This window comes from Ptychodera flava, chromosome 21 (assembly GCF_041260155.1).
Source record: "Ptychodera flava strain L36383 chromosome 21, AS_Pfla_20210202, whole genome shotgun sequence".
Classification (NCBI taxonomy): Eukaryota; Metazoa; Hemichordata; class Enteropneusta; family Ptychoderidae; genus Ptychodera; species Ptychodera flava.
The window spans coordinates 29,357,103-29,374,556 of NC_091948.1; the positions used below are offsets into that span (position 1 = coordinate 29,357,103).

Genomic DNA, 17,454 nt, shown 5'->3' on the forward strand with positions numbered 1-17,454 from the left:
CACTGTTATATAAGATATTACATGTTTATGAATACAATGTATCGGCCACAGTACATTGTCAAATATACTATTGTTTACTAAAGTAAAGTAATGACAAAGTTTGTTAATATAGTCAAGTGTAACACAGGGAATGGCCATCGTAGACGACTGATATTCATAAAATACATTGCTTTCACAGATCACATTGCGTATGGGAAGATACTTGCAGTGTTTCTGGACGTTCAATATGGTGAGCCTGCAATTTTAAACGATTTTATTTTTAAGTCAGTGTGGAAAAGAAAATTTGAAATTCAGAAAATCCTCATGCAGTCGCAACCTGGAAAAACGCAACTTGTCCTCAAGTTCTGGAGGAAAATGTTAAACTGGTAAAATATTATTGCCTTTCTCTTTGGCCAAGATCCGAAAATATGAAAGAATCTTGTCAGTAAATGTACTAAATCTTGCAGATTTTAAGCAAATGACCAAGTAAAGTTACAATATCTGAAAAATACAAAATTTTTCACAGTTGATGGTGCCTGGACATCTTGGAGTCCATGGTCACAGTGCTCTGTCACATGTGGAGGCACCGACTCGTTCCAAACAAGACAGAGAACTTGTACCAACCCGGAGAAGTTCAACTGTGGTAACAGTTGCTATGGTAACTCAACGGAAACCAAGAGCTGTGGAAGTTACCCGTGCATGGGTAAGGCAGTTTCTGGCAGTTTTGTGTATTTTTTTTCTCATTTTTGTCGTTTCGTTATGCTTGTCTGTTTGATATGTATATATGCACTCGTACCTTTTTGAGAAATGATTTTTTTCTAATGGGGTTATTTGTTTTTGTCGCTGCTAGGTAAATGGAATGCAATTTTCAAAGCTGTGTCCAGAGTCAGTGGCTACGTATCAGATGCCATTGGTGAACTCTTTATGGGAACCGATGTGCGCAATGAAGGGGTCGCCGTGGCAAAAGCGTTGACCAATGAGCTGCAAGACCATTATAAAAGTATTGTTTTGAATTATTGGGAAAGTTACAACATCACTGAGGTGAGCAATATTCTTTTACTGTCACGAATTGAGTAAGACGTATGGCCGTAATATCGGAATGGCTTCGAGAAAAACGATCGAAAATGCTTGAGTATTGGTGTTATGTATGAACACAAAGAGACAAATTGTCTATTGAAACTTGTTTGAGACAGTAATTAAATAGAAAACAAAGAAACTGATATGACAATGTATATACGATGAGTAAAACCACCCTCCTACAAATATTACAGTTGCGCATACATTGTGCAAGGATTACATTCTGTCCGAATCAAAAAAATCGAACCCTACATCGCCCCTTCAAAAGGCAGGATACTGAAAAAGATATGTAATTCAACATTGAATGAAGAAAGTCAAATTGTCTTCGCATAACTGTGTATTAGTACGCACAAAGTGATCATCAATTCGGAGAGTGTCAGTAAGTATATTTGCGTGGCTGCCCATTGCATTATCCTCTTGTCAATACCTCTCTCTTTTTTCCCGTAAAATTGACCGTCTTGAGAATCCGCGATGTCGTTATGTGTCTCTCTATCAGCTTTGATCTCCTCAGTCTCGTGAGGCCATCTTGATGTTGTGTCACGCTATAATTTTAGCAGCCGTTTCGTTTTTCTTTAAGGTGTGTTTAGTCCTGTACACAGATGGCTATGAACAACTTCGTCTGTTGTTCAACGGTACTGGCTCTAACAAGACAGACTGGTTTACTGGTGGCCGTTTATTATCTCATCCATGGTCAGACCTGGTCTCCAGCAATGAACCAAATTTTAACATCGATAGGTAGGTCATTCTGGTTTACGGCAAGCTTTGCGGTTTGATATTAAGGGGCAGACGACAACGCGTAGAGCCATACACTGAACGTTAGACAGACAGACAAAGACGAACAGACAATGTATACATTCAATTAAATTCCAATAAAAAGGGTAGATTTCAGTGACAGCCAATAATTTGAAATCAGTGAGAAAACAAAAATTAAAGCATTTTTACACAGTGTTGAACTCGTCAAATAAACCTTACAAAAATAAAACGCCTTGAGATTGTAGACAGGTGAATTCTGGTCCGGACAATAATTCAACTTTAAACAATAACAGTGCACTCTACACAGCTACAACGACATGTTGACAAGCTAAATAGTTGGTGTTTCCACATGCTTTAGGGAGTAAAACAAGAACTTAAACACAAAAAGTGTGAAAAACTATCAAGGTTACTGCAGTTGTTTAAATCTATAATATGTTCCTCGGCAGCGCTGGAAGTGAACAATTTTTCATAGGTGTAAACAGAACTGATTGTGAACACAAGAAGATATGGTTTTATGTTGAAGACAACAGCGGAACACACGGCTGTGATTACGAGACACCAGGTCCATATCCCCAGTTTTACTACAGTGTTTTATCAGAGGGCGGTCATCCAACAATCCAAGGTTTGTGTCGCTTTATTGTTCGTTGTCTAAAATATTTCTTGACTTTGTGCTGTAGTCAGTGTGTTTCTGAATGGGATCATTCTGCAAAATTTAAATATGTATGCCAACATTCCTGCGTTTGGTAGGGGAAAGGGACTTTAATTGTACCCGAAAAATCTATGTCATTATTTGTACTGTATATCTAGATCCTGACCAGACGCTATTAGATTGTTTTTAGGATTTTTTATTCAACTACAGGTGAAACTGACAATTCAACTGAAGTCATGGCGATACTCGTTGACGTACCTCAAGGTAAACATACATTTCATTTGTTTTCATCATTCATCTTAACAAAAATCACGATATCACAAAGATCGTTTCATTGTGATATTCCAAACAGAAATACATACAGGGAGCCTTCAACTTCTCCATCCGTAAAGAAGCGTCTTCTGTCTTATTGTTTCCCCTACAAACGAAACAAATTATTGCTGATGATCGATGTACGTAACACATAACACTATCACGTCTACTTCAAGCAGATCTGTTATATCTGGATTCCCTTTGAACAGTGGCCTGACGTCTATCAGCCACGTGAAAGTACTTTTGGAATCAAGATGTTTGGAAATGTGAAACGCAAACTGACGCTATGTTATGTAGGCTCAATAGATGTGTCCTGCCATGGCTGGATTCCGTCTTACAGAAAATATGCAAATCAAAGATGAAAAGTCAGTGTATAAAAGTTCATAAAAGGTCGTAAGCTATGTTCAATTAAAAATGAAAATAACAAAATAAATGCACACCTGACAAGGAAAAGTTAAATTGAGTGAGAATTAAAAAAAAACTACGATTCTTGACCCATAAAAAGATGATGTAATCCGTCTTGATCGACGTACCGTCTCTTTTCCTTTTCCTTCTTAAAATTTGTTTTAACTATACATTCTGTCAAATGAACGCTATAGGTTACAATACAAGTAAAAACTCTTTGTTCTAACTTTTTAATATTAAACTTATAACCATCAGTTGACGGTGGCTGGAATAGCTGGAGCGCGTGGACGACATGTTCGGTCACCTGTGAGGGCGCTAATACATTTCAAACACGGAACCGGACCTGCGATGATCCTATCCCTGCCGACGGTGGCGTGTCCTGTGATGGCGATGACCAAGAGACGCGGCCCTGTGGAAGATATCCGTGTACACGTAAGATTGGACAGTCAAGTCAAACCTAACACCTAACGCAATGTTAATCGTTGCCTCTGTTCCTATTTTTTATTTAGCAATATAGAACAATGCAAAGGATTTTAGCTGATGAGGACTTTAAACCTACAGTAATACTAATTTTTATGTTTGAGGTAACAAGGTTAATGTGTTGTTTAATTTTGATTTCTGTAACTCTTTAGGATATATATATATATATACATATAATATACATATATATATTATATAGTATATATAATGATATATAATGATATATAATGATATATATATATATATATATATATATATATATATATATATATATATATATCGATTTCTACACCCTACGATTTTGAATTCACTATACACCGTGTGTACTAATGGTATCACTTTCACTGATTTCACTTTTTCCCAAAACTAGTTCACGGAAATTGGTCACCGTGGAGCAACTGGGCTGTATGTCCAATCACATGTGAGGCTAGCAACACTACGATCACGTATCGAACACGTGACTGTACCAATCCAGCTCCGTATAATGGTGGGAAGGAATGCACTGGTGAACACAACCAAACTAAACCATGTGGTAGTTCTCCTTGTCCAACCAATCCCTGCTCGATATTTTTCAATGAATCAGATCCTCATTATGAACTCAAGAACAAAATAAGTGCACCATTTGTGAGTACCAAGTGTTTAAAAAGAATAAGCGCGTTTTAAGAGGAATACTGTGCAATCCTATGTTGACGCAAAATTGTAATTTTGTTAAATATTGGACCAACTGCGAAAATGGGTCGAAAATTAAAGGTCTAAAGCCAAATGAAAAGTGGTTGTCGAAGTAGTGTAGAATTAATAAAAACAATTCTGAAGATTCCAGTGAACATCTTAATATTAAGGAGAGGTTTAAATATACCCAAATTTCTGTGAATAAATAATGTATATTTGATGCCTTTATGCATTTTTACTTCTACCTATACTCTGCAGTGTCATATCGCTAACTTGACGGAGGGACTTACATCAGATGACGTGGTAGAGTCTTCATCGTTTTTGATTGGTGGTTACACGCCTCGCTCTGGTGACGTGTACGCAGTCCTGACATGGCTAGGCTATGAGTCGGCACAGCCACTGCTAATCAATATCATTGATGCCAACTATCAACTTGCGGTATGCGCAATATACACATTTAATACCAAATCATTTCAATAACATGTTTTGTGCTTATAGTTAAATGGACAACAATTCACAATTTCTATTGTAAATTATTCATCAGTCACATATATCTATCCAGAAGTAACAACAAAACATTCATTGGTCATTTCCCATCATAGAATTACTTCACCATCTGCGGTAACTTACTGGACAATACCCTGATCAGTCAATGGTCCGAAGTGAGGGACTACACTCGAGGACCTATCCAACTGTTGGAAACGTGCAACTCGTTTGCACTGAAAGCCGGAGAAGCCAATATCGGACAGGTTGAATTTTATCATCGAAATATTGGTAAGTATACCTCTATTTGTCAGCATAGGACGTGAATACTGTTGCTAATGTTGCTTTGATGTAAGTATTTTATTGTTATGAGTTTATAGAAGGGAAGATCAGTCGTCGTACAGAACTGTTCACACTAGTCTCTACAAAATTATACCCTGAAAATGTTTTGGAGGAAATTGTCTGTAAATTTTTGTGATGCATCCCTGTGCATTACGAGCATAAACATTAATCAGTCAGTCAGTCAGTCAATCAATCAATCAGTCAGTCTTTATTACCTTAATTTGGGCAGTTATCATTGTGGCAGCGACAAACACATCAATTATAAAAATGACAATTTAAAATAGATGCATTTTAAAATCCGGGCAGCATACGGTCAAACTCAATAAAAGCACACCGGAGTAAAATGATGGAAATTAATACACATATATTTAGTTTTGCTAACAATTCAAGATATGATTTTTTACAACGCTCAAAAAATCATCCACTCTAAGACTATTGCGGCTTTCGAGATTCGTTGGTAAGCTGACAATAGCCGAAGCGTCGGCAAACTTCATAACATGTCTATTTTAATGTTGACTTCTACAATCGTCTGTCTACAATATAAACAGGGAAGGCAAGAGAACACAAACTTGGGATACCAACGAGGCGGACACTGTGTATAACGAGAAAGAATGTATGATACACGGAGAAACCATAAAAAATGTTAAAGTTATGAGTGACTGGGGCTGCTAGGCTCTGACACCTTTTATCAGAAATGAATATTCTTTCATCCAATAATCACGCCGATTATGCAGTATGGCTCTTGCGAGGATAAGCCTTGTCCTTTCGTTTGTTAAGGTAGAATGCGCCATGGGGACAGATCGATATACGGACTGTCAAACTTTTACAATAGGTGGTTGGTCTACCATATGGGCTCATTTTGAAGCTTATGGAGTAAATAAAGTCTCAAATTCCTGATTATTGTAAAAAAATCGAAAATTTTAATTTCAATTTCGAGATGCGAACTGCCTTAACGAGACTTTTAACCGTTGCAGGACTGAAAATAGACTTCGTCAACGGAAATGAGTTTTCTCAGTACGAGAATGATATGAATGAATATGGTTTGATCAGAGTCGACTCTCCGGCTTCCGATGACATTTCAGGTTGGTAGGATGTTTTTAGGATTGGAGGTATAATTACATTGTTGCGTATTTTTAAATTTATGGATCTTGGAGAGAAGAACAGACCACCAATACTCTAAACGTCACGATCAACATTTTAGGCATCCTTGGACTGGAGTTCCGCGCGTTAGTAAATGCGCCGTTCAGCCGATCTTCAAGACGCCGTGGTTTTGGACACACGACTATTGCAGTTTCACATTTAAGGAAGGATAAAACAACAAATTAAAAATTATCTTTGATTTGTTCCTCTCATTTTGCATATACCGATACAGTTACTGTTTTTAAAATATTATTGAAAAAGATCTCTTTACCTTATATATATTTAGACCAGCTTTCGGTCGAATTAGAAAATTCTTATACATCATTTCAAATCTTTTTATTTCATTGTATTTTCACAGATGGCTCTGTTATCAGTTTTCTAACAGTCGTCTACGCAAACTCCTCACAGCTATTTTCAACAATTCCCCTGCAAGATCAAATTGTAATTCGAAATAATCAGAGGTTTGTATAACACAACGTATTAATGCTGTTTCTCTAAAAGTAAGAAGAAACATGGGCATATGTGTGTTTTTTCACTTTGCTGCATATTCTTTCAACCATCGATTGGGTGACTTGTCGTTCCGGGACGATCTTGCAATGCATTACAATGGTAGCCATTTTAATCTCTGATTTCTGGTTACGTTTTGTTTTCTCTCCAAAGAAAATATATGAATTAGTACTAAAAGCCTTTAAACTTTGAATTGCAGTTCAATACAGGGAGCTAGTCTCGAGAGCAACAGTATGGCAATTGGTACTTCAATATTGTCATTTACAATGCTTGTGAATGGTCAAAGCTGCAGCGTACCAGTTGAATTTATCCTGTATAATGCCTTTGTAAGTAAATGCGGAATTTTTTGGCACCTTTGTGACAATATAATAGACAACTGGTTTCTGGTGATAGTGCAGGCGATGATGATGATTGTTTGTGTTTTTAAGATTGACAGAGTAGCTAAAAATACTCTCCTATTTGTGTCAGATATATATATATATATATATATATATATATATATATATATATATATATATATATATATATATATATATATATATGTATGTATGTATGTATGCGTGCGTGCGTGCGTGTATGTATATATGTATGTATGTATGTATGTATGTATGTATGTATGTATGTATGTATAAAGAAAACGGCAGATAATAGATATACAGACAGACAGAGATCTGTAGTATTATAGTGAATATCATATCATATCATATCATATCATATCAAATTCAACATACTATGGCAATGTTTCAATTTCAGAGGGCCGACACAGATGCGTATTGGAGCAATCCTAGATGTTCATTCTTGGATTATTCTACCAGGTACGTATTGTTTACTTTAACCTTTCCGAACACAAAGTATGTTGACAATCCATTATGAATATATTGGTTTAAATGAATCAGTGTTTATTTATGAATTATGTATATGAACAGTTCAAGAACTAGGTAGAACGTCCAGAAGAAATTTCCATTCATAAGAAGTACGTACGCATGGCTGAAAATTTCTAAGATGTTTGATCATCTCTCGAATCCTAGCCGAAATCAACCACTAATTCAAAATGACATGCGACCTGACAAAAACCCCGACTATTTGTCAATTACATGTTGTCTTTCCTACAGGTTTTACGACGATACATCCTGGTCTTTTCATGACTGTCGTACAGTGACAGATACTGCGCAGTCGACGACATGCCATTGCAATCATACAACCGACTTCGCTGTAATCATGGATATTCTACAACAGCCGGTTTGTAGATACTTCACCGTTTTTTATGTTGCCTTTATATTCCGAAATTTTTTCAATCTAAATCCACAGTTATGTCAGACTGCTTCACAAAGGCTGGTGAACACATCCTTGCTGAGATTACACGGAGAAGTAAAATTTAAAGAAACAAAATTGACCATAGATGCCCTAATATCAGATCTGACAGGTATTCCGTCAAATACTTGACATGTTATGTAGGGAAACACACTGGGCCAGCAATTACAGGCAATGTATATATCCCGTGTTGAGGAAATTACGGAGAGAACAAGTTTGCCTGTAAAATGCTCATCTCCGAATAAAATCAAAAATCGTTATCCATTGTCACTATTTGTTTATTTCTTTCTTCGATTTTAGAGAACAGAGTTTGACTGGATTTTACAACAGTTGGAAGTAAAAAAGAACGTGTGTTAATTTCTCTCAGTATTGTTGAAGCCTTGATCATATCACACTCTAAAGTTATGTGTTCAGTTATTGAACACATATTAGAACGCTTAACTGTAACACTTTTTGAACGCAGTTTAAGTGTTCAGTAAGAAAACTAGAATGCATGTGTTCAGGTTTAGAACATATAGTGTCTTTATTTTTGAACGCATTTCATATGTTCAAAATTACATGAAATAGAACACTGTTTACGCATCAGAACACTGTAACACTTTTTGAACACAATGTAAGTGTGCAGAGTAAGTAAATAGAATACATGTGTTCTGGAAAGCACTGAGACCACCATGTGTTCACCTAATAATGTACACATAGAAATGTTGTGACTGACAAATATTGTAATGTGGCAAAATGGCATGTTAACTGGCCTGAAATGCATTTGAAATGTAACAACAGACTATAACGTTTGGGTTACAGTTATATTAGAAAAAATGTTGCATATTACCGGTCGAACACTAGCATTCTATTTGTGATTTACAAAATTTGTGTTTGGACTAACGAATATGGCCCGAAAATTTGCAACTGTCTAGTAGTATAAACACAAAACGAGATAATTATTAAAATTAGACCGTAAGTGACTCACAATATTGCGAGAGAGAGTACTCTACGGCAAAAATACACTTCTGAGGTGTGCCATGTGCTTATCGCCTGGCCACAGTTCACACTTGGTGCCTATTCAATGCCATTTTGCCACGATATACAATACTTACCGTAGCAGTCAAACTCTCTGTGTAAACAGCTATCACACCGTCACAAAATACTGGCAGAACTCAATCGCTAAAATCATAGAATGTGAAAATACCGCCGGCAACAAAATGTGTCGTCTGCAGCAGCGGCGCGGCTTGCATCTAATGTGCGCATGTTCAGAGGGGCCCTCGTGTGACCCGAGGAAGCCCGATTATCCGTGACGTCATACTCGGGACACCCAGGAACACAAGTGTTCATTTAGTTGGTAACACTAGTGTTCTCTGTTTGGCGTTCTGTTAGAATACGAATATTCACAAATTGAACACCAGTGTTCCGGAAGATTTTTGTCTTCACGATTTTATCGAAATAAAGAGTTTAAAGACATTTACCTCCTTTTATTATAAGCAATTAATAAACTTGAAAACATTTTCGGAACTACCAACATGTGCCTTTGATTTCAAAAAGTGTTCACTGACTCGAATTCACATACGAGTCAAACAAAATATTTTGTTCGTTTTTTGTTTCAGAGGAGTTTACTGGAGCAGAAAACAAATTAAAGATATCGTGATGTGTGTCTCTCACTAAAAATAATATTGTCTGGATAAAAACACACGACAAACACTGTTGTCAGTTGGTGTTAGAATGGCAGCGGTCTATGGCTGACCACATCCATTCTATTTCTGAACACAAATGTTCAATACTTGAACACACATAACACTTAACTGAACGCATCCGACGCGTCATAAGCGTCCAAACGTTTAGAGTGTATATACTATTTATCTATTTGATCTCAGGTACCGTCTGCCTTGAGGTTACAAAGCGTCATTTCAATCTGTAGTAGTCTGTCAATCATCGCCATCAGCTTGACGATTCTTTCATATCTGTTTGTTCGGTGAGTAGAAATCATTAAATCTTCTTCCTTTTTCAATACAGCAGTAATAGTATAAACGGGTGCCCAACAAAGCTGTTTGCATGTAAGGTGGCCACCAGACGTCGAGTATTTTAATCTACTATGAACGGGCAGGGAAAGGGCGGGCAGTCTATTTTTGTTATCAGTCAGGTAGAAAAATTTATCCTTTGGTAAGTGGAAGACTTGGAGTATGCCAACGGGTAGGATTCGGTTATTTCTGAGGCTGACAAAGGGGAGGGCAGACCATGTGGTGAGAGGCGGAATAGTTTCAAAAAGCGTTCGCCCTCTCCTCAGACAATATTTCCCGAAATGCCTCATAATGGCATATTTGCATGTAAAGACAAGCATTCACTGAACGAATTTTCCTTTGAGTATCACTGATTTAAGTGGCACAAAAGCATAGTAATTACTGGCCTCTCGACGCTTAAAGAAAACATATCAATGGCTAACGCATTTGTAGTCGCTGTTTCGTTACCTTTTGCAGGATGACTAAAAATTACCAACTTGGGAATGTTTACTCCGTTTGACGGAGCAAGACACGTCCGCGCCTTTATCAACCACACAATTCGTTTCCTAGGGCACATTTAATTGAAATACATCATCACACTTTAAAGCTCCATGAGCTATAAATCTTGATTTAATTTCATATTATTTTTTCTGTTTGTGAAATAGTTTGTAGTTTTATCCCTATCCCCGAACATCCTGACGGAAGGCTCAGTTTGTAACTGATAAACACAGCTTGTATGTTTGTAATGTCAAATGATATTAACGACTGAATTTTAAGTCCGGAAAAGAGTTCTTGTCAATAATTACAATGCTAAAATTGTACACAATGCGTTGTGTATTCATTGCTGGCACGCCGGTGTCAAAAAACTACATGTCAGGTTTTGAAAAAATAGCACAATGTTTGACCAATTTAGCTTCACAATACAAGCAAAAACCAGATAAACCAGAGGGTTTTCTTTTAATATCTTTTACACCAAGTTGATTTAAACAAGTGGTAAAAAGCTTGGTAAATTTATCACATGGCCAATTTAGGACCGTCATAGTGTGCGAACAAAGTACAGTGTGTGGCAAAGTCGGAAACACTGCTTTTTCTACAGTTAACGTAGCATGACTCTTTCATCAATTTTGTTTCAGAGTCATTCCAGAAATCAAGAACATCAATAAACTGCAATGTCACAAGTAGCTGGAAATACTAACCATCGTGTATCTAACATTACTTTATACTTTTTTCTTCTTTTGTTGAAGAATACACCATTGAAATAACAATCAATATTTAAAACATTACATCTGTCCATTTCCTATTTATGGTGCTAACCCGGTGGTTAACGTCAGGATGAAGATACACGATGAATTAAGATATATCCATATAAATGAATGCATAGCAATTCTTGGAATTAATCTGTGTTTCATGCTTGGAGTCGATGCTTGGGATAAAAAGGTAATTGTTATGTGATCGTTTTGCTTCTGTATAACTCGGTGATCCAAAATAAAATGTGACCAGTTTTCAGTCACAACACGATCTACACTTATGCACTGGGTTATGGAGTCATTAATAAGTAAAACGTTATTTCTCCTTGTATGATAAAGTAACTGTTATGTACACTGCTTGTCCGTTATGGGGAAAATTTGCACATTGTCAAACTGCGTGTCAGAATAACTTCCAGCCGTAAAGATAGTTTGTCCACTCAGTAAAGATCTCGAGGCGAGAATCAAGCCTATCCATTATATCCGACCTTGAGTTGTATTTTCACCAATGCCAGAGGTATCTGTGACCCTGTTTGTCTCTTTGTACCAAAGGTATCCTGTATGGCAGTGTCTATACTGTTACGAGTATTCTGGTCTTCACTATTCCTCTGGTTGATCATGGAGATGTGTCATTTTCATAAACTTTGGAAACAGACAAGACTTTGTAAAGATGAGAAACTCAACAGATCTAAGGATGGTCCATTGAAGAATACAGAGAAGACAAGTAATGTCACGAAGAGAGCTAGCTCAAGATGCAAGAATGCACGCAATGTACAAGGAATAACGTGCTGGGGTGTGTAAATAAATACAGTAAAGTTCTGATTGCCTTGGTGTTTATTAAACCATTAAATCATAAAGACACGTGAGACGATGGTGAAATTTCTATAATTCCGTCTATACTGAGTTAACTTCAAACAATTTACACAACTCACGACACAATGTATTCTTTCTTGTCCAATCATCTTCACTCGCGCTTTCCAAGTGTCCGCTCACTTCGTACTTTTCAAGTCTTCGCTTACAGACGACTAATTCCTTGCGTGTCTTCGCCAGGTGTGCCCGTGGTAATGATTGGTGGAACAGCCGGTGTGTTTCCAGACATGTTTGACAACGGACGAAAGTAAAGTCTTCAGTATATATAAATCTGCCGTGGATGGGTATCTTTACACGTAGCTTGGCATATTACCTACACTTACATTTTGTATGCGAAGTCGTTTAGAAATAATCAATCCGCTTGGTTTTTAATGTCTTTAAATAAAAAAGGTGGTTAGCTCTAACAACAAATCCTTCCAGCAAGCCCTTAGCAAGTTTTATTGAAAGCACATCGAAAAGCCCTACAATAGAAAATAGAGGCAATTAGAAGTCAGAAAAAACATATTTTATTGAGGAAAACATGCAAACTAAGGTCCGTTTTGTTGTTTAGTGTGTTTGGAAGTCGAATATTTGTCGGGAAAATGTATTAGTTTGCTGCTTGACCAATTAACTGAATGTCGTGGCTAGTTTGGAATGAAAACTTTTCATTACAATCCTGTATGCACTGTAAATTTAAAGTAATGTGGCCATTTGCTTAAGATAAGTTACATAATGACAGTTCTCTCTTGAACGTGATCGTAACCATACATAATGTCTTTCAGAGACGAGCATTTTCAGAACAATTCAAAGGGAAATAGGGCTTAGCCCACTACATTTTGGCTGAACAAGAAGTTTACTGATGCTTTCGGAGACAAAATCAATACAACCATCAAATGCAAAATATTGAGAATTTCAAAGATGTAGGGTATTTCCTCCTCTGTGACTGTTAATTCCTTGTATCTAAGCCGTGCAAGTCAAGTGCATCCAAGCAAGAGACTAAAATTCCATGTCCTGTTTACAGCTGTTGGTGGTACTTGGAAGTGGAACCGTTCGAATACAAGTATTGGCTGTTGATTGCTCCAGACCTGATAGTGATCATTTTCATCACAGTCTTCCTGGTTGTTGTTCGTGTCAATCTGTTCAAAGAATCCAATCAATATGTCAGGTAAATTCTCAATGTTACGTTACAGTTGAAGACAATAAGGGGAACACCTGCAACTGGCGTTCCAAACTGATATGCGCGATATATTCCTTCCCTTTATTGTGTGTGTGATTAATTCGATATTCTCGAATTTCACATATTTCATTTCATCTACTATGATATAGGTCATATCGTTTCGAACGAGGAATGTGTGCAATATTCATATTACCTTCTCCTTTTCATGGACCATTTCGTTAATTATTTCCGTTTCTTTGGGCCCTAAATGCTTCAGTTACCCTGACACCAAATGATCATTAATAAAGTTGTAAATAATATAAAATTGACCACCCCATGTAGACAAGACTGAAGTTAAGCTGTATAATATACCTCGATTCTTCTATTCCTTGATTGCATTTCCAGCACGAAAAAATGCGAACAATTAATATAGCATGATGACAGATTACAATGCCATGCTTGGTGCTTTCCGTCACAAAATTCCAGCGGACTAAAATCAAATCCATATCTAAACTCATTTTCTCTCCGTCTCCCATTTAACTGTTTTAACAAACTGCGTCACCCGATATAATAAAGACGGCAGATTCCATTTGACTTTTCTTGACTTCATTTATTTCAGTGGAGGAACGAAAAGATGCGTCGGTATATTTGCTCTCCTGTGTGCGGCATATGCTGCTGGCTTGGCAGCCGTAAATATGACGTCACTGGTTGAACTACAGTACGTGTATGGCGGCGCTGTGACTGCTGTCGTAAGTATATAACTTTCTCGCTTTTTACGTCAGTGTACAACATGAATGTAGATTGTCTTTTCACTGCCTGTGTGAACAGATATAATATTTTTTTTATTTCTCATGAATTACAATAACTGCTAAATAGACAAATTTAGAAAACAAGAAAACTTGAAAATCCTATCCAGAATGAGTTATGGTTTTGTTTTTCTTTCATACAGGGATTAATATTCTTCATACTTCACGTCCTGTTCAAAAATGAGGTACGTACGCAGCTATTTCTGCCATAAAACAACAAATATACAAGGCTCAATATTAAGGTGAATTCACCAAAACTTGCCCTTTTTGCTGATACTAGTATATTGTTTAAAGTATTTATACCTTCAATTTTTAATTGCACAAATGTAAAATAATGATGTAAACATGATGTTCGTTCAAGGTTCCAAATATCTATGTTCTGTGCCCTGTTTAATATCGCTAGTAACCTTTGCAAGTACATATTAAATGTAGTGTACATAGTATACAATCGGTCCTAACAGTTCTCTCACACGTCTTTAAGGCGTCATCGGTAATTGGGCCAACGTCCAAAATAAGTGACGATGAACTGGCAGAAACATTTATGATTGTGATGAAGAAGAAAACAGAACCTAGTTATGTAAGTATTAATTTATAATGATTTATTTTAATATGATATTGCACAGAGGCAAAATCTACATGGTAAATGTACACACATCAGAGTTCGAAACACTTTAACATATTGCGGAGATGAGAGGAGCGTCTCCTCCTGACATAAACACGTAGTGTGTTGTTCGAGCCCACACGAAATTTGTTGTGCGGTGATCTGGAAAGCTTTATTTAAAAAGATTATCTTTGATATACTTACTAGTGTTTAAAACCAGTCAGTTGCCGAATTGCGCATTGGGCGCGATATTAGCCAGCCCGTAGCGTAACTGAGAGCAGTGCTACGTTAACGCAGTATGGTACAAGAAACTTCTGAGAGAAAATAGAGGCTAACAAAACCACTATCGCCAGTTTTTAAACTTCTCTGACCATCATTGCCTTAATTATCTACCCTAAAATGTCGTCTATTTAATATTGATCATTAACTTGAAGGAGCAACAGCTGATTCAGAATTCTAAAGGGAAACAGTCGTCGGAACTGCGCATGCAGTTTCTTGTTCATAAACGATGTATTTCGTGCACGATATCTAGATGCACCTCATCATCATAGCTGCAACATTTAAATTATACGATGTAGATTATGACAGATATGTTTTAACTTTCATCAGTCACCATAGTATCTTGGATACAGTATTTAAATTGGTCGTATGTGTCCCATACGACCTTTTAGCATAGGGAATTCAGGCTCCGATGATGATGATCAGATGGTGACGATGATGATGATTAAACATTAAAAATGAAGAAAAAGAAAAATATAATCGGACTCAGTAAAGTTGTTGTTGTTGTTATTGTTGTTGTTGATAGTATTTGTAGAAAAGAACAAAGTATGAGTTGCAAATTCAATACAGCCAAACTATACACATGCACTGCAAAATTCAATACAGCCTTTATAGTATACTATACACATGCGCTGCAAAATTCAATACAGCCTGACTTTAGGCTGTATTAAATTTTGCAGCGCATGTGTATAGCATGGAGGTAGCTTACCTCCATGTCTACAGTAAGGCTGTATTTAATTTTTCAGTGCATAATTTGTTCTTTTCTGCAAATACTATCAACTACAACAACAATAACAACAACAACAACAACTTTACTGAGTCCAAATATATTTTTATTTTTCTTCATTTTTAAATATTTAATCATCGTCATCATCACCATTGAATTTTGCAGCGCATGTGTATAGCATGGAGGTAGCTTACCTCCATGTCTACAGTAAGGCTGTATTGAATTTTGCAGTGCATAATTTGTTCTTTTCTGCAAATACTATCAACTACAACAATAACAACAACAGTAACAACTTTACTGAGTCCAAATATATTTTTATCTTTCTTCATTTTTAATGTTTAATCATCATCATCATCATCACTATCTGATCATCATCATCGGAGCCTGAATTCCCTATGCTTTAAAGCGCAGTTCCGACGACTGTGTCCCTTTAAAAGGAAAAGCGAGCGTAATTCTGGAAAGATTACAATTATCTCTTTGTAAAGTGCCTGGCTAAGATATTTTTCTATTGCACATCGGTACATGTTTAGAAATCAAGGAATGACTCGTCTTTGTTTAGAAGAGGTTCATTTCCAGAAACACTACATGACTGCATAGACCTGCGGTGTAATGTGTTGATGGTGAAATTTGACTTGAGAAGGAAGAAATTATCTTCAAGTCTGGCGTCACATATTGAATGTGCCTGTAACCACCAGCTGTATAAGTGGGGGTAACATCAAGTTTACTGTAGTCTACATTGCATAAGTGCTTCAACAATTGACTTGATTTGATTTTTTGCGCATTTGTACATCTGAAGTGAAGACGTGACTGAAAACTGACTTGCACTTTTCCTCGCATCACGTGATAGGTAAAGAACAAAAAGGATGGCTACAGGAACACAGACACGGATATCATACGGGAACGTGACGATGTCGATATCCTGGATAAGGTAGGAAGCTTTCCCTCAGGGGTCAAACTGAAAACCATAATGATTCAATTTAAAATATCGTACATATAAAACGTCCACCAGAGTCAAAGATAGATGATGCAAATTGGTCTGGCTCGTTGCTTGCATAGTTCATTCCTCATAGGCACAGACAAGCTTCATTTGTGTTGCAACTCACCTATAGTGTTACGGCCATTCACTTCCATACTTAGTCGAACCTAACGAATATATATATATATATATATATATATATATATATATATATATATATATATATATATATATATATATATATATATATATATATATATATATATTCATTCCTCATAGACACACACAAGCTTCATTTGTGTTGCAACTCACCTATGGTGTTACGGTCATTCACTTCCATACTTAGTCGAACCTAACGATATATATATATATATATATATATATATATATATATTATATATATATATATATATATATATATATATATATATTATATATATATATATATATAAAAAGTGAGGACATTGACCAGGTGTACGATTACAGGTACGACCTTCACGATTTCGTCATTTTATCTTTATTTCACAAACGATCATTTTGTTATGTCTTTGTCGTCTTCCTAATCATGCTACAGTTGCCTGGATTGGTTCGTTCACACGACGGAGTGCAAAATACAAACAGCGAGATGACCGGTGAAGAAGATGGTAGCAATATTGAGAAACATGATAAAGTTTTCCCAGGGATAATTTTCCTTTTGTTTGGAGAAATTTTTTTTCCATAA

The 17,454-nt window shown here is 36.5% G+C and overlaps 1 protein-coding gene across 1 annotated transcript; it reads left to right on the top strand.

Annotated features, from left to right (window-relative positions):
* Nucleotides 1-90: 90 nt before the first annotated feature.
* On the top strand, nt 91-17,454 carry LOC139120947 (adhesion G protein-coupled receptor B1-like). The gene is made up of 25 exons (XM_070685537.1): nt 91-229; nt 506-682; nt 830-1,020; nt 1,634-1,791; nt 2,256-2,431; nt 2,669-2,722; nt 3,431-3,607; nt 4,026-4,279; nt 4,583-4,762; nt 4,927-5,098; nt 6,124-6,231; nt 6,648-6,750; nt 6,996-7,122; nt 7,550-7,611; nt 7,909-8,035; nt 9,973-10,070; nt 11,427-11,532; nt 11,892-12,132; nt 12,390-12,456; nt 13,210-13,353; nt 13,964-14,093; nt 14,294-14,335; nt 14,632-14,727; nt 16,605-16,685; nt 17,308-17,454. The coding sequence occupies exons 1-25, from the start codon at nt 91-93 to the stop codon at nt 17,452-17,454; spliced, it is 3,357 nt and encodes a 1,118-aa protein (XP_070541638.1).

Coding starts and splice junctions, on each gene's coding strand:
- LOC139120947 (XM_070685537.1), top strand. CDS start 91: ATGACAAAGTTTGTTAATATAGTCAAGTGTAACACAGGGAATGGCCAT. Junction 4,280..4,582: donor ACAAAATAAGTGCACCATTT/GTGAGTACCAAG, acceptor TATACTCTGCAG/TGTCATATCGCTAACTTGAC. Junction 12,133..12,389: donor ACAAGGAATAACGTGCTGGG/GTGTGTAAATAA, acceptor TGTCTTCGCCAG/GTGTGCCCGTGGTAATGATT.